Genomic DNA, 24,199 nt, shown 5'->3' on the forward strand with positions numbered 1-24,199 from the left:
AATGTGTGCAAACCGTCTACCTGGACGTGACCTTACTTCTGTTAACTTCACAGGAAAGTAGGTAGTGAGGTGTAAAGAAAAAGCACTCCTATACGTAAGAGATATAGATTAACTCTAAATGCGTACCTTGGACTTATTTGTATATAAGGAGTGATATGTATATAAGTACCCAAAAATATGGCGTGCCGTAAGAAGAATGTCTCCCTGATTCTCCACAAGAAGTCAGCTGGTCTTCCTTTGGTGATTCTCTATAACATATAGGAGATAATTAGTCTCTCTGTAGTAAGACTTGTGTAACCAGTGACCCTTTAAGGAAATGGTCGTACCGGTCTTGTGTCAGTAACAAAAGCTCAGAATTCTTCTAGGCACTCGATAGCAAATCTGAGAGGATCCTGAAAACTCCTTAAATTACTCCTGCCTGAATAACTCAAATGCACCTCCGTTCTGAGGTTCAACAATAATACAAAACAAAACCCCAGAGCCAAGCAGGCTCTGGTTGAAACCTATTGCCAGAATACAACAACACAAAATAACACCCGTACTTAGCTCAGTAAAACGAGTGCTCAATCTCGAGAGGACGATGAGGAACCGCAGAGAAGACTCCCGACGATGTCCGGACGCCAACACCGTAACCCGGAAGCTATGCGCATAACCCGAATGGAACGCAAAGCGTCGTACCAGAAGAAAGAAAGGACTATATAGTATAACCACGCATGCGCTAGTCCTTGCGCATGCGCTCATCAGCACCTAGCGGCACTCGCCAACCAGGTCTTTGCCAACCACGGCATTACCGAATCGGCAGGCATGACAGTTTCTAATCGCAAGGCTAGAGCTTTCGAATTTTTTTTATAATCAATGTTAAATAGGGATATAGGTCGATAATTCTTACAATATTGGGGATCTTTACCATCTTTAGGAATAAGGCAAATAATAGCGTCAGAAAAAGAACCAGCAGATGCACCAGACTGCAAAAAAGAAAGTATAAGGGTATGCAATTTGGGGATCAATAAGGAGGCAAAGTGAGAAAAGAATTCTACAGTGAGACCGTCTGGACCAGGAGCTTTATCCATTTTGAGGATTTTTAGGGCAGCGTGAAGTTCCTTTTGTGTAATATCCAATTCTAAACAGGAAAGATCTGGACGTGCTTCCGGTGGATAATGAATTTTGGATAAGAACTGGGATGTAGAGTGATCAGAAGAAAGGGTTTCAGATGTGTATAGTGTTTTATAAAATTGAAGGAATTCATTTAAGATCTCATCATCCTTGAACTTTAATGAGTTGTCAGTAGCAAAAATAGACTCTATGTTAAGCTTGTTTTGTTTAACTTTTAAATAATTAGCTAACAATTTTACAGCTTTAATTTGGCCACCGTAAAATTTTGCACTAGATTTAAGTAGATAATTTGAAGCATTGTTAGTGGTGTCTTTATTCAATTGAAATTTAATCTTTAGGAGCTCGAATAAGCAATCTTTAGATTTGGAGGAGTAATGGGAGTGTTCCAATTTTTTTGATCTTGGCTAATAAAGCATTTGTGACCTGCTGAGCTTTCTTACGTTTGTTGGCGACAAAATGAATAATAAAGTCCCTAGCTGAAGCTTTGAAAGCATCCCAGATTACCTGAAAGGACATTCCATCTGTTTGATTAATGGCGAAATATTCATGAAAAAAATAAGTAAAAGATGATGTGACTATTTGGTCCGGAAGAAGGGCATTATTGAAACGGCATTCGCGAGGTAGATTTGGCTTGTTCAAAATATCAAGGTGTATGATTACAGGGGCATGATCAGAGATCAATATAGAACCAATATCCGCCTTTATCAATGACTGAGAAATATTGTGAGAGACAAAGATGTAATCTAAGCGGGATTGAGTATGATGTACAGGTGAGTAAAAGGAGTATTCTCGTAGGGTAGGGTTGCAGAGTCTCCAAGCATCTATGAGTTTGTGTTGTTTAATCGTATGTATGAATGATTTGTGCGATTTATGAGGTGTGAAAGGAGATGGAGAATTTCGATCCAAAAAAGGGTCCAGGATTTCATTACAATCACCAGCAAGGATAAAATTGTCATCATAACATTGTGTAATTTGCTGAGCTAATGAAGTCCAAAAAGAAGGGTCACCAATTGTGGGTGCATATATATTCAATAAGGAGACCGGGACATTATCAATTAGGAATTTAACAAAAACCCACCTGCCCGCCTGATCAGTACAGTGAGATAGGATCTTAATGGAAAGGGACTTGCGGAAAAGAATGATAACTCCATTACGTTTGCCATCACCTGGAGAAAAAAGAACATCACCTACCCATGCCCTTTTGAGTTTCGCAGATTCATCGTTAGACAAATGAGATTCTTGTAAGCAAGCAACATCTGCTCCCAGTTTAGTCAAATGTGTCAGTACCCTCTGACGCTTAATAGGTGAATGTAAACCTCTGACATTCCAAGAAATACGTTTTAAAGGCATAAATTAAGGTTGTAGGAGTACAAAAACTCCAATAAGAATGACATGTGAAATCAATAAAAATACAAGCAATATCAAACCAACTGCACAAAAAGTAAGAGAACTGAACTAGAAAGGAGAAGCAAGAAAGAAAGGAATCAAAGCGAAAATGCAACCTCTGTAAGAGAAAGGAAGATTTCAGGATATAAAAAGGAAATGAGGAAGACCAAAGAGAGAATAAAATATGCAAAAAGAGAAAGAAAAGAGAAAGAAGAAAGAGAGCATGAATAGAGTAATGAATAATGAAGAAAGAAAACTTACATACAATCCAAGACATACGAAGGGTGGAGGGATGGAAGGCCACACGGAACACTGACGTGTCCAGGACCCACAAGGGGAGGCGGAGGGAAGGGCATAACAAACATACTTGAACATAGGTAGGAGAAGACACACACCCGAAACCTGTGGGGGAAGAAAAAGTGATTAGATATATTACAAACAATAACAACGTAAGTTAACTGCTGCATACATTTTAAGAAACAACAAACGGATCAAAAACCAGAAGATAAAACATGAGAATACTGTAACCAGAAACAGAGTCTGAACGTAATCTAGCTGGAACTAAATGATGAAGTAGTCTCCATTGTATCAGTGTGGTGAGAGTACAGGAAGCTCTTCAACTTAATTGGATCCTCATAGGTGGTAGTTTTATTATTAAATGTCACTTTAAACAAGCAAGGGTGAAAAAGACCATATCTTGCACCAAATGAGCGTAATTGCGGCCGCAATGCTAAAAATTCTTTCCGTCGATCAGCCGTCAATTTGGAGTAATCCTGGGAAAAGAACAGAGAATTTCCTGACCAAGTCATACGATTCATTGCCCTAACTGCTGATAGAATCTTTAAGAGGTCAGTATATTCCAAAAAGTACAAGATCACTCCTCTCGGTTTGTGTGGCGACGAGGAAGATGTTTGACGCATCGGTGGACCTAATCTGTGAGCTCTCTGTATATTCAACATGGTGCCCTCAGGTAGCTTAAGGAGCGTTGGAAGAAATGATTTAAAGAAGGTGGGCGGATCCGAACCTTCTGTCCCTTCAGGAAGACCATAAATTCGAAGGTTATTCCGTCTATTTCTGTTTTCCAACTGCTCAACTTGTTTGTGAAGTATGGATACCTGTGAACTAAGAGATTCTACTTTAGAAGTAGATGAAGATAAAGAGCCAAAGTTCTGCTCTAGCGTATTGACTCGTTGATCCATTGCTGACCATTTGTCAGAGAGCATCTGAAGCGTGGATTTGGTCTCTTCCATAAACGGACGTAGAGCTCTAATCTCCTCTAGTATTAGATCCATTGTGACAGAAGCAGTCTGTTTAGGTGGAGAGGGAGGATCTTTCGTTCAATCTTTTTGTAAAGGCTTTGGAAACAGTAGAGACTGAGGCCATCTGTGAAGGCAATGCACCTTTGGGCGATGAAGCAACTGAATCCTCCATGGATAAAGTCATAATAGTTTTAAGAGTTATTTCTTCGCAAGTTTAGGATGTGAATGAATGGCAGATTTGAACTGTATATTGTGCTTTTTAAATAACATAAAATATATATTTACCTAATATTGAGTACATATTAAACTATTTAAATATATGCTATATCTGGTTATTAATGAACAATGAATTTAATTAATGTATTTAATGTAATTAATTTATATAAATTTAACATGCAATAATTAATATTTCATATTCGTATTTAATATTTAGCATTTATGTTTTTAATACTTGCCAATTTAAATGCATTTGATATTAATACATAAATGCAATTGAAATGAATTTACTTTTCTGTATTTCATTGCATTTCTTTGATATTTTATATCAAATATTCATATTTAAAATCTAGTTTTTAGATATATTGCACTGCCATTAATTCCCAGGCTTAATGGCTACAAGACCAGCACTTTATATGACGTACAATATGTTTGTGGGATAAATCCGTTTCTGCACTTTGACGTTTAATGTCTCCATAGAGAGACAATTATTTTAGTTACTACAGTAGTATCAAGATTCCAATGCCACACCTCTTACCAATCTTGAAGTTATTCCTTACTCGTGTACTCTAATGATGTCCCACTCTAAAATGTTGATTTTTTTTGTAAAGGGAATGCATTTCTTGCCCTTTCTGGCCACATTGACTCAATCCTAATAACGTTGTACTCGCTCACACATTGTACTGAAGCTTTCCTGATGAACAAGCATCTTCAGCTAAATTACTCTATTATATCAACAAGCTAATTGTCAATGGTTGCACCTAATCACAACAAAGACAATAGTATCCTTTGTGTGGAACCTACATTTTTAAATTCCATCTGATGGGTTCATTGAATGTGCCTCAAGAATATGGATGTGACCCCTATGGTCCACTTTTAGCCTCTTTGTCAAAAAGTTAATCTCAATTGACTCAAGGAGCCAACATTGGTGGCGTCTTCCGGAAGTATGGTACAAGCACTTAGTATCGCTTCTGCTCTGTAACATGCTCATCTTCTACGTCTCTGAACAATAAACATTGTAAATGAAATAAATAACATGCTCTACAAATTCTATTTAGTTGTTAGAAGAAGGAGCTGTTAATCCAGTCATAGGGCTTTTGAAACCAGAAGGCATGATGAATTAAACTACAAAGAGAGCGGGGTTGGCGAAAAGTGTACTTGAAAGCAGTACACATCGAAGAGGTTTCACAGCTTTCACGCTAGCTTATCAACAAGATCGACAAAGATATTCTCTTCGTTTGCTTAGAGTCAACGGGACCACAACTCTCTGGAAAGGCTGTGACCAGGTTTACAAACCTAAATCACTCTTTTATAATAAAGACTTTGCTGAGCTTAAAAAGCCCCAAATCAGAGATGAACTGAGTTGAGGGCTTCAAAAGAAGAAAGAATGGAATATTTGCTATTCTGATAAAGTCTCTAATTAGGTGAAAAAATAAGCACTTATCTTTGAGAACCTTCACTATGAGAGAATGCTAGAAGTGTTTTTCAAAGTTGTACAACTTCTAACAGTTTACCAGTGTAAGAAACAAGACATGTAGATCCTGGAACTGTGTGAAATGTGTGGGTAGATATCTAGAAATTAAATCTTACACCATCAGAGAGTAATGATATCACCGTTAAATTTTGGTCACTCCTTCTTTATGTTCTATTAATTGTCATTGAACCTGCTCTATGTGCTACTGTGATCTTTACTATATAATGTATGCATCTCTCCTGTATGAGGGACCTTATCTGTGATCTGCATGTGGTTATATTGAGTCACAATGGTCGAGACTGTTCTCTGCTCTATGGGTGGCATTTCTCTATCCTAAGTCATTTCTTTAATCTTGATATAGTCATCAATGTCACATTCTGGACTGCTAAGTCTATGGTTTACGATGGTCGTTGTGTGCTATTGGCCACCATGAACTCCGTCATCATCTTTCTCCGTTCCCTTATTTTTGTGTTGTTATTTTTTAGGTCATCAATTCAGCCATCACCGGGGGTCTCGCTCTGGAAGCAGACGTCATCGGAGTTACTCTGCAGGACTGGGACGGCGGCAAGATTGTGAGGATCAAGACGAAGCCTTAGTAACTACAGGTATAAACCAAAGTCTGCGTGGGAACCACAAATATCCACTGCAAAGAATAGGAAGTGATCCATTCAGCCACTCAGGGGCTGAACTACATGTGGGATTGGATCCAAGGCTTAGAACCTTTCACTTTCAGTTCTACAGGGAAAGTGATTGTCATACAGAGTCTAATGTCTGTAGGACTGAGCTAACCAGGGTATTTACACATGACGTTACTGAGCCTCTGATTTACAGGATGCGGTGTATTCAGAAGCATGCCCTGGGGATATTGATCTTTCTATCGCTTCTACTTTATTACTAGCATTATTATTATTTATCGCAGGTGGCGTAGAAGCTGCAGGTTTAGTTCTAGGATATTTGCAACATTGTGCATTTAGGCTACATGCCAGAAAAAGCTGAGCCTTTGGTTCTCCGATTTCAGTTATATTATAAACTATGTTCATTGTCTCGTCCACTTATCGGCGACTAATGTACCCCTCTTACATGTGGTGGAGCACTGTCCAAGAAGAGTGTTCTTTGTTCAATCTTCTCAAATTATGGAACTTTGTCACTTTGTACATTAAGCAATTTGATGAACACCCAAGTCCTGTTGTGCGATTGGAGCTTAAGAACTAGCTAGCATCCCATACCTTCCTCCCCTAACCCAGCACATTTCAAGTTCTAATGCAAAACTGCAACATGTTGGCATAGGTTTCACCTTATAAAATAATGTAAAGTGACATTGACACGTAAAAGTAGGTGACTTATTGGATGGGCACAGGGATGCAAAGTATCTCCACATTGGATCTGGCCAGGCCAAGTCTTTTGTCTGTGTGATAGGGTGGTTCTGGCATTGCTGGGAGAATCTGAGATAAGAGAAGACAAGTGTGCCATCTAGTGCAGTGTGTTTCTTGCTTGCATCAGAGGTAGGAATAGCAGTTGGTTGGTTTGTATGTGGTTGCCACAAAGTTAAGGGGAGTTCATTCATTCAACTCATGCAGATTCTTTGTATTCTGGCCCTGATCACAAACTACACTTTGTAGTAAGTTTTGTAGTACTAGATTAGTACTACAAAACTTACTTCAAATTGCTATTCATAAACTACACTTTTGTTGCAGCTTACACTTTTGAATAAATGTATTACTTTTTGGTATACACAAACTGCACTTTTGTAGTAACTTGCACATTTGAGTAAGTTTACTACCTTTCAGTATTCACAAACTGCACTTTTGTAGTAACTTGCACATTTGAGTACGTTTACTACCTTTCAGTATTCACAAACTGCACTTTTGTAGTGACTTGCACATTTGAGTACGTTTACTACCTTTCAGTATTCACAAACTGCACTTTTGTAGTAACTGCACATTTGAGTACGTTTACTACCTTTCAGTATTCACAAACTGCACTTTTGTAGTATATTACAATTTTATAAGTTCCTACCTCTATTATTTTCTATGGGAGAGTGTTGCAGCACTAGTTTTCACCAGGGATAGTGCTGGACTTACTACATAAGTGTAAATTACTACAAAATTGTAAGTAACTACAAAAGTAGTAGCACTGCACTTCCATGGAATTTGCTTAGAGAGAGTTTATGAACGGCATGCTCATCCTAAACTTTAAATGGATAGATGTCAATTATCGGGTTTTCACTTGAAGTTTCCAGGGAATATCTGAGAACACTCAGGCTTTGCTCTCAATTACGATGCTACTTGGAACCCTCATTGGAACCCAGGTCCATTTTCAACACTTTTGTATGTATCAGTTTTATGGAATGTTTTTTAAATCAAAACTTACGTTTTGAATTAGCCTGTTGCCTGAGAGGATCGCCGTTGGGACATTAGACTTTACACCTCGCGGTACCCGCTTCACGGGTCCCGCATCGTTTGTATTGCCCTTCGCCATTTGGAAGCTGTTGTAGGCGGGTGTAAGGACTGCAGGGCTGCGAGCAACAGAACCGGGACTCTGTTTCCCAGGAGTCCCGGTAAACCAGCGCCTGATCCACCTGGCGTGCTCTCCCTGACTGCCCCGCCCTCTACTCTCACAAGCCCCAGCTCTATATAAACAAGCCACTCTTACCGCAGCGCGGTAGCGCGCGGGAGCGCCCGGGGCTAAGCCCGGGCAAAGGGCGGGCCCTCTGTGGCCCTCAGAGGCCTGAAGAGACTGGGCTGGGCACAACCCTCTGGCCCACAGCGATTCCTGTGCTATTGTAACAGGGTCCACTGTGCCTGATTATTAATACCTGTCATTGTTTGCTAAATGTCATTTTCTCAGTTAAGCTCTGATTTAGCTATGCCGGATAAGCAAGGGGGTTTGCTAAATAGAACTTTGGACAATTATTTCACAAAGCCTGCTGCTAACATCATCGAGGGAACCACCCTAGAAGAGCGACGAGCGGAACGCCGCCGTTCTGTAGAAAGCATGAAGAACAGGCCAGTGATTGTTCCATCCTTACCTGCTATTTCTTCTGATGAGGGCAGCCAGAATGTTAATGACAGTGTATTTTTGTTGGAAAGCCAGTCAACAGCATTGAAAGATACCACGCATATACACAACACTTGCCCCACATTGATTATGAATGGCCCCCGTCTATTAATCATACTAGCACTCCTAAAACAATGAAGCCACCGATTGCCCCTGCTCCTATTCTAGGCAAAACAACACGATATAGGGGTAAAAAAATAATGCCTATGCCTAAAATATATGGCCCACCCCCGTATAAAAAAACGGCGGAAAATGGGGGAATCACAACAAACAAAGTTGAGCCATTCTGATTTTGGAAAAAAGTCAAAAAATTCCGCTGAAAGTGCTAAGGCCTTAATAGCCACAACAGAAGGAATTAATACTCTACCTCCACCCTCACCGAGCATGTCGATAGATAGGGAGGCCAGCCCAGATATTAGTGTGGCTGATAACGTGCCCCAAGCAGTTCAGGAACTCGTTACACTGCACAGTATAGAGAGCCTAATCAGAAGCTATTCAGTTGCAATCTTAGAGAGACTGAACAAAGTGGAGGATAGGTTAGGGAAAATCGAACGGGAATTGGGAAGCAAGGGAGCTGCTATTAAATCAGCTGCAAGTAATGTCTTACAAACCACTACATTGCCAATCCAACCTATTGTAACTGCCCCAAAATTTGCTCCGAATACGAATCCATCTACTTCGAAGCACCCTGAATATAAGATTACCAAACATCATAACCCACCCTCCAAGCTCCCACAAGATAAACCCATCCAGATCTCGGCTATCCCAGCCAGTAAACCACATGAGGGCACGGCGAGTTTACTATCGGGGAGACCAACAAGGGAGGCGGATGGTACTAGGCACAACTGGGGGAGACCCAAACGGGCTCCACTCCCAGAACTCCCACCAGAGGCCGTACCTTTTGTTGTAGTTTTGACAGGGGTGCCTGTGTTGGAACCAAATAAGCGGGAGGGTTTTGCACAACAAGATTATGCATTGGCTGAGTCTATTTAGGCCACTTATAAATAACATCAGTGGCGACATTGTCCACGTTCGCCGTCTTCAGTGGTTGGGGGGCAGACCCAAGGACATCGAGGGTGATGTGGTGGTAGTAAACTTCAGGGACCCAAATGCCGTACAATTTATATTAAACTGGCCACCAGGTAACAGTAACAATCGTATAATTCCCTGACCATTGACATACTTTTATCCAAGATCAGTGGTGTTTCCAACCCAGCACCAACCACCCAATCTTATAACAACACAAACTCATCTGAACACCTATCCCCTGATTGCACAGAGTGTCAGGAACCCCCAATATGTGCCCTATCCTATGTCAATCCCAGATCCCTATGGGTGGAACTATGTACCAGCCAGACCCAACAATGCAAATAACAGGAGAATGGATCATCTAAAACCATTCACACCTCTAGAGACCATGAATAGATTTGACATATTTAGTGGCCTAGATGATTGTGATTGATGTTTTTTGAGTATGGGGGGCAAGGAAAGTGGGATACACACTCCTAGCATAAAGGGTGTTGTCAATGGAGTTGAAGTGTTGGGGAATACTGGGTTTTCACCTTTGTTCAATCTGGTTGTGAGGGATGGAACTATTCAGGGGGATGGCCGTACAATGTTAACAACTGGGGAAGTACCCTTGGTGACCCAACCTGAGATCCCAGTTAGAAAAAGGGAGTCATCTAACTTAGCCCCAGAGATCCTAGTTAGAACAAGAGAGCCTGTAAAATTAGTCTCTTGGAACATAGCCGGAGTCGTAAAAAACTTAAGGGACCCAGAATGGGCAAGTTTCATTGATGTTTTTGACTTTTATTTGCTACAGGAAACTTGGGCAGTAGTCACACCACATAGACTTGGTTATAAGTCTTTTGGAATAGGTGCTATTCAATCTAGAAGTGGAAGGCCTTCGGGTGGACTTTTAATTTGGGTGAAAGTAAATCTAAGGGTACAAATTGAGGTGTTGGATGCAAATTCTCTTGATATATTAGCTTTAAAAATAACTTCATACGAAGGGAAAAAATTTGTCCTAATAAATGTCTATTATAGACCAACATCCCCATCAAGAGACTCCATAACATTATCTAAATTATATTGCTTTTTAAATACATTAGATGGTAGGGAGGACCATGTTATCTTGGCAGGTGATCTAAATTGTAACTATGAACCAATCTTGGGTCTATGTGATATTTTCGAAGAGGAAGATCAAGCCAATAATATCCCTGCCTTGGAGAATGCAAAACCCGTAAAATGTTCGGTTTTGGCACTCCAAATAACAAAATTATGTACGGAGTATTGCCTTAGGGCTTGCAATGGACGGTTTCCGTCTGACAGCTTGAAAAGACCTACCTTTAGTAGGAATAATTGCAGAAGTAATTTGGACTTTGTGATTGCTTCCATATCCATATGGCCGAACATTCTAGACTTTGAGGTAAAGGATAGGCTAGAAAGCGATCACTTTCCTGTAAGTCTTACAATGGAAGCCTCCTTGTTCGAAGGAGTAATTTCCTCTCCTCTAGCAGATGGTAGTAATATCGATAATGCTGAGATCCATGTAAGCAACAACAGACGAGCACTCAAATGGCCATTTATACTAGACCATGGTGAGATCCCCGCAGAAATATACACTCTCTTTGCAGAGACCTTTGGTCTATACATAGGTCTTATGATAGAGGAGGTAAATCCAATTCACCTTATGTCACTACACAAAAACTTTTTTTAATGAAATAAAAATTTTAGTTACTAAAATGCCCAAGAAGAACCAACAAAAGACACAGAATCTGTCCCATAGTAAACCTTGGTATGGCAGATCCTGTAGAGAATCCAAAAGGGCTCTTTTATCAGCAATCAAATCTAAGTCCCCTTTGGACATAAAAACAGCAGGGAATAACTATAAGATAGTACAAAGGGCATCTAAAATAGCCTGGGAGGAAGAAAAATGGGCTGATATGTTGCTGGCTGCTAAAACAAGAGATAACGTAGGCTTCTGGAGGCTGGTAGCCAACGGAAACCACATAGGGAGAGTGGCCAAGGACATCTACCTGGATGAGCTAACATGGACTAATCACTTTACTAGTCTTTATAAAAAATATGATGATGCTCACATGGATTTGGATGTCCCATGCTACGATCACCCCACAGATTGCCTGGGTTTCACTTTAGGAGAAACCGAGCTGGCAATTAACCAAATAAAGTCTGGCAAAGCACCAGGTCTAGACAAGATTCCAGGGGATTTATATAAGCACGATTTAAAAGTATGGGTACCATACATTAATCTTTTGTGCAATAAGTTAGCCCTTACTTTAGATTTCCCCGAAAGTTGGAGGGGAGCTGAAATTGTTTTATTTTTTAAAAAAGGGGATAGGATGGATCCCTCTAATTATCGGCCAAACATCCTCCAGAAAATTTACTCACGACACATTTTATCTCGTGTCAGTGATTGGATGGAGGGAAATGCAATTCTAACCAAATTCCAAGCTGGTTTCCGATGTAAAGTAAGCACAATTGATCAGATATTTAGATTTTGTTGCCTTTATTGGAAATACGTTTTAATTAAAAAGGGTCATTTATATGTTGCTTTTGTTGATTTGAGGGCAGCATTTGATTTAGTGCCACGCAACCTCTTATGGAAAATGCTGAGTGTAGTAGGGATGCCAACTAGTTTATTAGTTCAGATAAAAGAGTTACACGAAGGGAATTTTGCGAAAATTCGATGGGGCCCAAGTGGGGATCTAACCCAAAAAATCCCTATCGAGCGCGGTGTTCGCCAAGGCTGCGTACTGGCCCCCACGCTCTTTTCTCTTTTTGTGAATGACATCCCGTCACACCTAGAGGGATGCAAAAATGATTCTCCAAAATTGAATGGAGAAAGGGTAACATCTCTACTATTTGCTGATGACACTATTCTGATTTCCCAAACTAAGAAAGGACTCCAGGCACTACTGAATTCTTTTAGCGAATACTGTAGTAAGAAAGGACTGGAGATAAATGGGAAAAAGACTAAATGTATGGCCCTAAATCCAACAAAAACCGATAAAGGCTGTCTATTCTTGGAAGGAGTAAGACTAGAATCGGTCTCCCAATTCTCATATCTAGGGGTCACATTAGATTCCAAATTTTCATGGAAAGCACAAATGGAAAAAAGCAAAGTGGCATTCGCTCAGAATGCAAAGCCAATCCTTAGGGAGCAAAGTCTGAGCACTAGCAAAGCTGTGTCTCCGGCGATTGAACTTTTTAAATTTAAGGTACAACCAGCAATGTTATATGGCGCAGAAATATGGGGACCAGGGTCCAAGGATACCTTTAGTGTCCTGGACAATAAATTTATGAGAAGCCTGGTAAGGGTCCCAAGAGGCACTCCTCTAGTGCCCCTTCAATTAGACCTAAACATCAAAAGAACCGATCACCACACTATAATCCGGCCACTGATGTTATGGGTCAGACTATGGCGGGTGCCAGAATTACACGATTATAGGGACGGGCTAAAAGAAATCATGGAGTTAGATAATTCAAAAACTATCCCATGGTTAAAGCACGTTAAAAACTGGTTCAGTAAAATAGGCCTAAAACACTTCTGGGAGAACCCTGAGCAATTACCGCCCAACTCGAAATTAATTTTAAAAAGGGCTTTCTGGAGCTGTATTGCTAATATGACAACAAGTGCCTCAACTGCTGGGACCATAGTAACACATTTTCTTAGCTTTAAGAATGTACCACTATTTGAGACCTTTATGGATGAGATAGAGCCCCCTCTTGCCAAAACCGTATTCTTAAAATTAAGGTACGGGAATCTTTTACTAAAAACAACTTTGGCACGCTGGGCAAAGAGGCCTAATGCCCCATCCTTAGTGACTGAGGAAATTTGCTCCATGTGTGAATGCCATCAGATTGAAAATGAGTCTCATATTTTCTTCTTTTGTCCTGCTTATGTACTGGCCAGGAAAAGATGGATAAAACCAATATGCTTATTGTTGGGTGTGAGATCATGTACACAGGCTTTGAGAATTCTTATAACTAACACAAACCAAACAATAATATTTAGTGTTAGTAGATTCTTATATTCAATCTTTTTCCTCAGGAAAAAAAAGGGTCAACAGCTGTAAATAAAGTTTATTCATAAAAACAGGAATAATATAGCAACTAGTGGGGGTCTTTTTCCTTTTCTAGTATCTCATTGATGTTTGTGCTCTGATTTACTTTTATTATGAAATGTATTTTAGTCGATTGTTTTTTATGTTAAATGTTTTTTATTGTATGAATGTGTAGTGACTCTTTTATGGCAACTATGCCGAAATAAAGATATTTTGAATTTGAATTTGAAAACTTAAAGTAACATACAAAGTGTTTATGAAATCCGTAGCACATGCAATTGTCAAGGCACATATATATGGAGGTAGGTATAGAAAACGTACACTTACCTACCTTTTGATATTTTGGATTCGATCTTTTGTCCTTGATATTTCTACATATTGATTTTGTAGCTTCGACGTTCCATGGGCCTACCATAAACAAGAGATCATGAGACACCTGGGCCATGTTTGCACCATGGTGCACCTTTAAACAGGAGTGCTGGGCGAAAACATGAACAGTGCGCCCAATTCCAATGAATGTGCTGCCCTCTGAGCAGCCAAGAACTCGGGGCTTCCCGGGGGAAGCGCTTTCAGTGAAATATGGAATGGCTGCTTTAATCATTCGCTCCGTGTTTTACTGTGCCGGCTGCACCCGCCTGAACTTTAGAGTGGGGACAGGGATCCTCTTGCATGCGGGTGCAGTGAGTGACTGCACCCGATTTGCTGGAGGATGTCTCGGGGGAGCCATGAAACCCCGCTTTGTCCCCTCAAGAGGGCTGTCCTCAAGGTCAGCACTGACAGTGCGCCAGCGTTTTGTGTCACACTGTCAGTGCTTCTCCTGGCGGCTTCTTTGCCTTTACGCCCACGTCCATAATATGGAGCTGGGGGGAAAAGGCAAAGAAATTCCCTCAATTGCATGTGGCCAATCCCCCATGCAAATGAGGGAATGCCCCCTTGAGATAAGGCTGGCGCGACATGTCCGCCAGCACTATCAGTATCACAGTCAATCAATCAATCAATCAATCAATCAATCATATCATTTGTAAAGCGCACTACTCACCCGTGAGGGTCTCAAGGCGCTGGGGTGGGGGATGCTGCTACTGCGGAGGGACCTTACAAGCATCTGCGGCCCCTTCTGTGATACCAAAGTGCCTTGGGAGCGCACATGCCCCACACGCCCCTTGCACTGCCAGGGCACATCTCTAATACAGCCCCTGAGATGAAAAGCCTATCTGTAGGTAATCGCACAACTTGGAGGTGGAGTCTGGAGCCAGGGAACATTGGCAGCATCTTCCTAAATACCCAAATTGTCCTGTATATCTATGGCCTGTACCCACGCAGCATTAGGAGTTGGACACTTGTAAATCAATGAATGGACTGGTGAGACATAGTGGATTTTGGAGACAGAGGGGTGAAACATCATCTACTCACAGAGTAATCGCACATTGCTCATGCATCTTAACCAGTCCCGACTGTCACGAGGGTCAGAGGACAGCAGGAGAGCCTGGAACTGAGAAAGGACCCAGCATAGCCAAGAATCCACACGTTGCATTTGCCTGTGCTGATTGGGAGATGGCACTGATCATCTTGGGGCATCAGCCTCACCAGCTTCCACATGCGAAGAATTCTGCCTTCCACGGATGCTGCGGTGGGCCACTTGGGAGGAGAGGCTGGTAAGCACCCAACAGCGTCACGATACAGATGTGAAGAGATTACAGTCTCTGTGAGGTTGTCTGTGGGTGCCTGCCCCAAAGAACAGATGCCGTAGCAACGAGGAGGGACATTGGAAAGACTGACTGAGATGTCTGTTGTCGGTAGCCAGAAGTAGAACCTGAAATCTGTGCCCCATGGGACACACCATTGAGGGTAGTGGAAACAACCGAACTGAAAAGAGGACTGGAAAAAAGGCAAAATGGTGGCCATCTTTGTGCCTACTTTCTGTAGGTACAATTTTAAGGTCTTGATAAATACACATTAAGACTGAAGAGACTTTTCACCTGAAGAACAAAGAGAGCACTTGACTGGTTGTCTTTCTTTTTGGCTCTCTTTCCACCCAGTCTTGGTCTCCAGAAGCACCATGTTATGTTATGTTAAATTAAATTTTTTGTAAAGCGCATGGCTGACCCCAACAAAGGGGCGTCCCAGCGCTACAGTTGAACATAGAGTAAGGAGTCACCAGGGAGTTAATAGCTGGAGATTGCACCATTTGCCGCACTTCTTGCAGTCGCGTCCCGGTCATCATAGACGTACCCTCAATTCATGGTTGGTGTCCATTTGACCATGCGTCCGGACCCCTGCCTAGACTTACTGCTATACAGCTTACTCATAAAGATCATTGGAATACTTGGCAGTGCATCAACTGTGCCAGGTATTTCTTCATCTGTCTAAACAAAAAAAAAACAGCCCAACAATTGTTTTCTCTGAAGCTGTGGCCAATGTACCCCAAAAGCCACTGCAGTTGCAGAAGCGAGCATATTAGATGGATGTGGCCATTGAATCTTTAACCACTTCTGTGCTCATGACAGCTCCACGCCGTCATGAGCCACGGGCATAGAGCCGTCATCCAACTGTCGCTGCGCCCACGCGGCACTAATTCCCCGCCTATGCAGGCAAATTAGTGAGTGGGCGGGGTCATGACGGCTCCACGCCGCCATGAGCACACGCCGCTCCCGTGACTCATGACGGCGTGGAGCCGTCAGGAGTAAGGGAGCACCGCGCTCACACCCGACCCCCCGCGCCAAGGCCGAATTCGCGGCGCGGCGAAGGGGTTAATGAAGGAATTGACAGAGATGAAGCTATGCATTGGCTCAGTGGATTCAAGTATTAAACAAATCTCATCCGAAATTCGACCAATCAGTACAGATATTGCAGCTTTCAATAATGGACTGAGTACCACTGATGAAAGATTGACAGCTGCAGAAGACAGAGTGTCTGTGCATTTGTGCACTCGCCAGGAGTAGTGATGTCATCAATGTTGTTATTTCTGATGTCGTCAGTGAAGTTATCAGCGATATCATATAACATATAATTAGTAATGTAATATGTGAGGTCAAAAGCAGTGCATGACGAGTGCGCAAGTTATGGTTACTTCAGTTAACTATAATTTGTATATTTCAGATTTTAGTTTAGTTTTAAATGCTACGTTTTAACTGACATTTTCATCTATCCATGACATCACTTTAACCTTAGGTTTTTCAGTGCATTTCTGCAATTTCTTTTATGTAATGTAACAACAGAAAGAGTGGTAATTTGAGGTTTTGCAGACCTACTGGCTAGGTGAAAGAATCAGACCACCAAAAAATAAAAGACGGGCCGATTGGCTTTAGGAGTGGGGCAGTACTACATTAACCTAAATAAAGCAGACCTATTGGCTTTGTCAAGAAGTCACCACATTAGTTTATGAAGAACCACATTCTAATTTATTCCTTATCTTTATACACATGGCATTCATACTAATAAGTGGCAAAAACATTTAAAACATTGATCATTTTTATTCCAAACAATCAAAAATGTGTTTTTGAGTCTTTCTTTAACACTCTTGATGCCAAAAGAAACAGCCAACAAACCAACCACAAGGGGTACCTTTATGCCAGCGGTAAAGCACACAGCTCCAGCACGGAGTAGGTGAAAAATGAAGGTAAACTCTCAGTTTTATTTCTCCAACTTTCTTAGGGGGCTGCTGTGCTCCTTGTAGCCCCACATAACACTTTCACAAATTGTTACTCGTACCCCGACCTCTCATTGGGACGCCACAACAATGATAATAATTGAATATAATGCCCGTGGAGGGCAATTTGAGTCCCTCCATGGAGTCAACAGTATATAATTAATAAGGGCCTCACGGGCCGCAACAATTTTTTTTAATATTCAGGTGCCCTGGTTGCCTTTGGGGCACCCACAGCTCTATCTGTTGATTATTAAAATAGCAGCGCGGGAAGCCCTGTCCAGTGTTACAGGGAAATTGTTTTTTTCTGTGTGTCACAGTCCCATCGTGGTCACCCACAGCTTTTTTGTTTTTTAAATGACAATGTTGAGGGCCCACTCCTGCGCTGCTGTCCTATTTCGTTTTTGGTTTGGTTTTTGGAGGGTGTTCTTATCCATGCAATCCTTGTGGGAAACTGAGGCCGTACACTGAAGTATGCTGCCAGAACGTAAACCTTATTGCAGCAACCTCGACGCTTTTCGGCTCCAAAGATTCTTTCTTCCAATTCATGGGAGCAGTCAAGTCACATTACATACTAGTGATGGTGCAAAAAACATAAACAAAGGACTATCACAGAGAAAACAGATAAACAAACAATGGCGGCCATCTTATACTGCAATACACTTAAAATATGATTGAAATTTCCAAATATAATCCTTGCAAGTGCACATGATAAAATGTGATAATGTGGAAGTAAACTAATTACAATGTGATTCACCATTCTATATGAAAATGTACATTATGTTAAATTAATTACATTTTTGCCAAAATGGAAACATAGGGTGTACAGCTTACTGAGGATTTAAATTCATGTCTTAGAATGACGAACATTAAATAGTGAACAATTCTTAAGCATGATTCATTACCTATACCTTATTTTACAAACCCACTTAAATTGGTAAACTTCATGAATGCGTGCCAATATTCACACGTCTTAACCATGTATGCATTGGCCTGGAATAGAATAAAGAAACTGTACAACTTTTCCAGTGCTACCCTTGGTCATGATTGAAGGATTTAGCTCATTTGAGCTGATTTCACCTTTTACTTATTACTTATAGTTATATGTCCCTCTGCCTCAATGTATTATCAAGCCAAGTGGCCTAAATTCATTTATCCATTAGTTTAAATGCTTTCTTGAGCTTGTTAAAAATGCCAAGCCATATGGCCAGTGCAAGGGTTGTGGACACTTAAGCGAATAGGCCATATGTAATTCTTGTAAGGGAGATTTGGTGATGTCATACGGGTGACTCCCCAGACAGCTGCCTTCTGTTGCTTATGTATATCACCAGCCTGCCAATTCCATTAAGGTAGCTCAGTGGGTTGAGTGCCTACTTTATAAATCAGCATTAGCTGCATAACACATTAAAAACTCAATAGGACAGCTCAGTGAGTTGTGCAAGTGTTGTAGTGATCTCTGTTGATGTATAGCCCAAAGCTGGTCATAGGTTTCAATTCCAACATGATAGTTCAGTGCAATTAATCTGAACTGCTAGTATTTTAAGATTGCTAGTAAAGACACTGCCACTGTTGTGGTCAGGCGGCTGTTATCTATCAGGAACACCTCTGTGCAGAATAGTCTGAAAGGGAATTTACAAGAAATCTGGCAATAAATGTGGCTCTGTGAATTTGTGTGTATGCCAGTGTGTAGGCATCGGTGTGTGAGAACGCTTGCATGTGTAAGTGTGTGCGCGCATCTTTGTGCGTCTTTTGTGTTTCTGGAGTACGCTTTTCTGTTGTGCGTATAGTGGAAGTGTCCCAGTTCTCCACTGTACCCTACAAAGTCTGGGCCAGTGGTCCTCTGCAGTGTCTCCATTTGTAAGGTGCTTCATCAGCTGTGTATTCCCTCCCTGTGTCTCACTCCTCTAGTCTCCCTTGTATCAAACCTAAGTTCTCTTGGTGTTCCCCCACCCTTGCCTGCAGTTCACCTAAGTGTGGTTTCTTGTGTTTCAGAGAAAGAAACAGGCCCTGTCTCCCCCATCAGTGTGGCTTCAGTGTGTGGCTGGGAGAAGCACAGTCAGCTGGAAGGTAACCTGTCCTGGGGAAGGTGCAGTCTGTCTCATCCTTATACCAAAGCCATCTTGGCCCTTATCCATGGGCAAGTAGTTTGAAGTGATACAAAGGGGTTCAAGCCATCCCTGCTATATTATAGCAGCCACAGGCACACAGCAAGAGGCTAAACACACCACCAGTGTCCTTCTCAAGCTCCTGTGATATAGGCATAACAGGATCACTTAGGACATTGTTTAACCTTCGCTAGGTGGGCTGCTGGATGGCTAGTGTGGCAGAGGAACCATCCCTACACTGGCAGAGGAGAGTCCTCCACATTTAGACTCCCTCTTTCGGGTGGAGCAAGCCCCCCAGGATGGCTCCCGCTGACACAGGAGACTGTGCCTTAACGTTTATCATTCCTGCACAGAATGGTGAATTTATTGTCCATAATGTGGGTGGTGTTAGTGTACCCCTGGCACATCCCCAATACCTACATTAAAAATATCTCTGCTTTCCTGGAATTTCATTACAAGCAATTCATTTACAAACAGTGCTCAATTTGAGCCTGTGGTGTCCGGTGCTCCACACCAGCAGTTAATTGTCAGCACCTGGCTTTGGTGACAGTCCGCCACATGGTGGCGCTGTTTGTCTAATTTTGAGATGAGCACAACAGGTGTGTTTAATAAGACAATGCATACCCGTAGAACTCGGGGTGACAAATGCAAAAAGAACAATTGATGGACAGAATGTTGAACAGACGTGGGTCCCTTGCTCACTTTGCCACTGGATTCAAGCAAGCCTGGCTGATGAGGGGTGAATCCTCAAAACTGGCCCTAGGATGCTTGTTTCTGGTCCAGGGAGGACCTTTGCCTGGCAGTTCGGGCTGGACTGTTCCCGAAAGGAACAGGGTCAAGAGTGATTTGCATATGACTGGGTCTAAATTGGGGTGGCATGGTGAGCAAAAAAACGATGATGGATTAATCCCAGATCTGTGACTGGGGTGAGTGTCTGAAAGGTTTCAGCGCTCCGTCCATAATCGTATTGTGTTTGTAACACCTAAGCTCCACCCATTAAACGCCTCCCTGGGGCAGAGTAACGCAACGCAGTGATTTGTGCTGCATTTCTTTACTCTGGATATATCTAGCCATGTGTGGTTTTTGTGGCTTGATAAATCAAACTTAAGAGTGGCGTCACTTTTGTGCCCCATTGCATGGCGCAAGGGCTACACAATTCCTACATAAACACTGGTGTGCATTTTCCTTTCAATGAACCATGTCTCCAGGGTAACTCGGGGTTCGTGTGTATAACAACTCAGTTCTCTCTGGGAGCATAAATTGCTGGAATTAAGGGCGGGCGCAGGTAGCTCCTCTTCACAGCAGGAAATGTGCAGGCTGCGCTTACCTTTTGGCCATTCCCAGGTGGTATGTTGGCTGGCCATATGCTGACCGGCTGCCACTGCTTTAACCAGCACCAGTGAACAAACAAGCATTGGCAAACCCAATAGGTCTTGCTTAGAAGACCTAATGGCTTTGCCAATATCTTTTAGCCATGATGTACAACATCAGAGCTGCTGGACAGCATGCTTATTAAAAATAAAAATATGCAATGATGCGGCAGTCATGTTATTTTATAGGTACGTGCATACATTAAACACACAGGCGGCGCACCTACAAATGGACCCAATGCTTTTTTTTATTTACCATCTGATGTCAACAATTCAAACAAAAACGTTCTCGAAAGTTAATGTTAATGTTAACTGCTACTTTTATAGCGCATAATCACCATCATGTCTCTTAGCGCTTTGAGAGAGGGGTCTGATAACCACAGCAGTCCCCAAGAACCTGCGCGACATGTGATTTAAATAGTGTCCAACACCTCCCTAAACAGGAGCATTTTGAAGCATTTCCTGAAAGGGAGGAGAGCGCATTCCTTGCGGAGGCCATCGGTTAGTTTATTCCAGAGTTGCGGGAGCAGGACATAGAGGGCTCTGCCTCCCTTGGATGTCTTATTAAACCGGGGAACTGCCAGCAGGCAGCTCTCGGCAGACCGGAGAATCCGGCCTGGCACATAGTTTTGGAGACGCTCTTTAATGTAAGTCGAGGCCTGACTGTAGATTGTTTTGTGGGCAATACAAAGGCCCTCGAATTTTGCTCTCTGCTTGATCGGGAGCCAGTGAAGGTTGCGCATGCGAGGGATCGCATGTGCCCTTCTGGGGAGCCTGAAGATCAGCCTAGCTGCATCATTCATGGTCACCTGTAATTTGTTGGTTAGTTTTTCCGGTAGGCCAATAGGGCGTTCCCGTAATCTAATCTAGACAGGATGGTGGCTGATACTATCATCTGTAGAGCTGCAGTCGAGAGGAGGGGGGCAAGTCTCCGTATCTGTCTCAGCATGCCAGTGCATGTGCCAGTCACGGTCGCAACTTGGTTGGACATTGAAAGCATAGAGAGGTCATCATCTATCTTGATGCCCAAGCTTTTAACGGTCATGACCGGCGTAGGGGTTGCGCCCATCTCTTGGGGCCAGAGATGGTCACTCCAGGGGTTTGCCTTCCAGGGGATGACTAGGACCTCAGTTTTGTATGGGTTGACCTACAGAGAGTTGGTCGTCATCCAGTTCATGGTGTATCTAAGAACATTTTGAATCCATGAGGAGGCCTGCTGGGAGTTGTCGATCTGGAGGAGGAGCTGCGTGTCATCCGCATAGTTAACGACTTGGCAGTCCATGCGCGCCAAGGCAGCTATTAATGGCTGGAGGTAAATGTTGAAGAGGAGTGGGGACAGTGCTGAGCCCTGGGGGACGCCACACGTGAGGGCGTCCTTGTCAGACACCTGCTCCCCAAGCTGGACCCTATGCGACCGCCCAGAAAGAAAGGATTCAAGCCACAGGTGGGCCACCCCGCAGATGCCCAGCTCGAAAACGTGAGCTAGAAGATGCGCATGATTGACCGTTTCGAATGCTGCCAACAGGTCTAACGATTCATAAATGGGGGTGGTGATGGACAGAGCATCTGAATTAAGCAGAACACTCCTACCCAGTCAAAAGATCAGGGCTTGATCCATCACCGTTTTTTAGCTCACTGCACCATCCCAGTTCAAAACCTGGCTACATGCAAATTAGTCTGTCCCTGGCCCAGTGCATCATGGGAACAGGGCAGACCAAACTACTAAGCCAATTCTTTACTGGAAAGGAAACAAGCCTCCGGGGACCGGTGTCTGGCATTGCAGCCGTCTTCGGCCCGGCTTGCTTGAATCCTGATGGTGCAGTGAGCAAGGGACTCATGTCTGAGCATACCCTTCCACACTTGTAGTGGCCAAAACGATTCATAAATGGGGGTGGTGATGGAAAGAGCATCTGAATTAAGCAGAACACTCATACCCAGGTCTAACAGCACCATGGCTCATGGTTTCCTATTGTCGGACGTGGCTCTGAGCTCGTCAAGTACCGATAGCATTACCAGCTCAGTGCTGTGGTGGGGCCTGAAGCCCGCCTGCCGCCCTTGGAGTAACAGATGTTTCTCCAAGCAGATAGTGAAATCTATGTTGGAACTCATCTGAAACCAAGTGTCCATGATCATGCCTTTCATTTACTGCCCAGTCACACCAGTGTGGCGAATGAGGTCAGGGAGCCCCAGACTGAGCTCCACTGTAATGTGTATCATTCAGCAGAAGGGGCAGGAAATAACTTGAAAACTTAATTTCATTCACGGGCAATTCTGGATAACAACATTTTAGCCAACACCAGTGATCAGTGGGACATTTACACATGTGCAAGGTGCCTCAATCACATTGAAATAAAAGTGTATTGATGCTGAGCAGCCCTATAAGCCTGCTGTAAAGAAACACCTTGAATGATGAATAGCCTTTAAAACTAGTGGCGGCTCCTTCGCTAAGGTGGAGGAGCATCGCCCCACTGCTTTCGACAGAGGAAATAAAGGAAAACTAAAATGATAATAACTGGTTGTTATTATTATTTTATTTGTTCCTGCTGTGGCTTGGCAGACGGGGTGGGTCTGCTCTGCTCTTGGAGCAGGAGAGTAGTGGCACCCTCCTAAGTGCGCAATGACTGTTTGGCCCGCTGTCTCGGGCTGGCCAAACAGTCATGCGCACTTTGCGTGTTCTCCATGTAGGCTGCATTACAGACTGCATGGAGAACATGCCCAGTCCCCCATTCTCTGGCTGAGCGCCGAACCACAATGCTCAAACCAATCACAATGCTGTTTGCAGCGTTGTGATTGGTCAGTGGAGCCTGAGTGCTTGCCAATCACAACACTGCATTGCATCATTGTGATTGGTCAGGGAAGTCCGGGTGTGCTTCCTGGTTCCTGCAGAGCAGCGGGACGATGGTGAGGGACCAGGAGGAACGGCGAGGAGGTAAGGTGAGTTTTATTTTATTTTCTTTGCCCCCTCCTCGCCTCACACTCCGCCCTGCCACCCCCGATCCTAGGCCAGCCGCCACTGTTTAAAACGGAGTCTCTATATGGTGCTGAAAGTACAAATTGAAGGGAAACCTCTGCCTTGTGGGCTTGAACAGATCAGATCTTACATTCCAGGCACTGAAGAGAAGGAAACTAACAGGGGGAGAGGTGGAGGGGACTGCTCAGCCATCAAAACATGAATCTGGCCTGGGAAAAGATTTAGACAAAACATCAGAGAGCCCAAAAGTATGTGACCTGCTCTGGACTGAAGTGTACTATGGAATGCTTCAGTTTTTCCAAATACAAGTTAAACCCAATGTGCATCAAATGCTGCAATTTTCTTTGCTGCCTGTGTTGATGCTGCACAAATCAACAGTAAGGTGGGGCATGGGGCCCCACAGAAGCACATAGGGGCATATTAGCAAGGGCAATATCGCCGCTTTAGCAGCACTTTTTCCTGCTAAAGCGACAATATTTTTATCGCTCTATCAGCAAGCTGTCGCTAAGAGCAGTTAG

The 24,199-nt window shown here is 42.9% G+C and overlaps 1 protein-coding gene across 1 annotated transcript in view; it reads left to right on the forward strand.

Moving 5' to 3' along the window:
- VWA5B2 (von Willebrand factor A domain containing 5B2) overlaps window positions 1-24,199 on the forward strand; it is a 397,568-nt gene that overhangs the window by 359,113 nt on the left and 14,256 nt on the right. The window contains exons 18-19 of the mRNA XM_078665491.1: window positions 5,934-6,053; window positions 19,228-19,302. Coding sequence (XP_078521617.1) covers window positions 5,934-6,053; window positions 19,228-19,302 — 195 coding nt within the window. The remainder of the gene's footprint in view (window positions 1-5,933; window positions 6,054-19,227; window positions 19,303-24,199) is intronic.

The sequence above is a fragment of the Lissotriton helveticus genome, chromosome 11 (genome assembly GCF_964261635.1).
Source record: "Lissotriton helveticus chromosome 11, aLisHel1.1, whole genome shotgun sequence".
NCBI classification, from domain to species: Eukaryota; Metazoa; Chordata; class Amphibia; order Caudata; family Salamandridae; genus Lissotriton; species Lissotriton helveticus.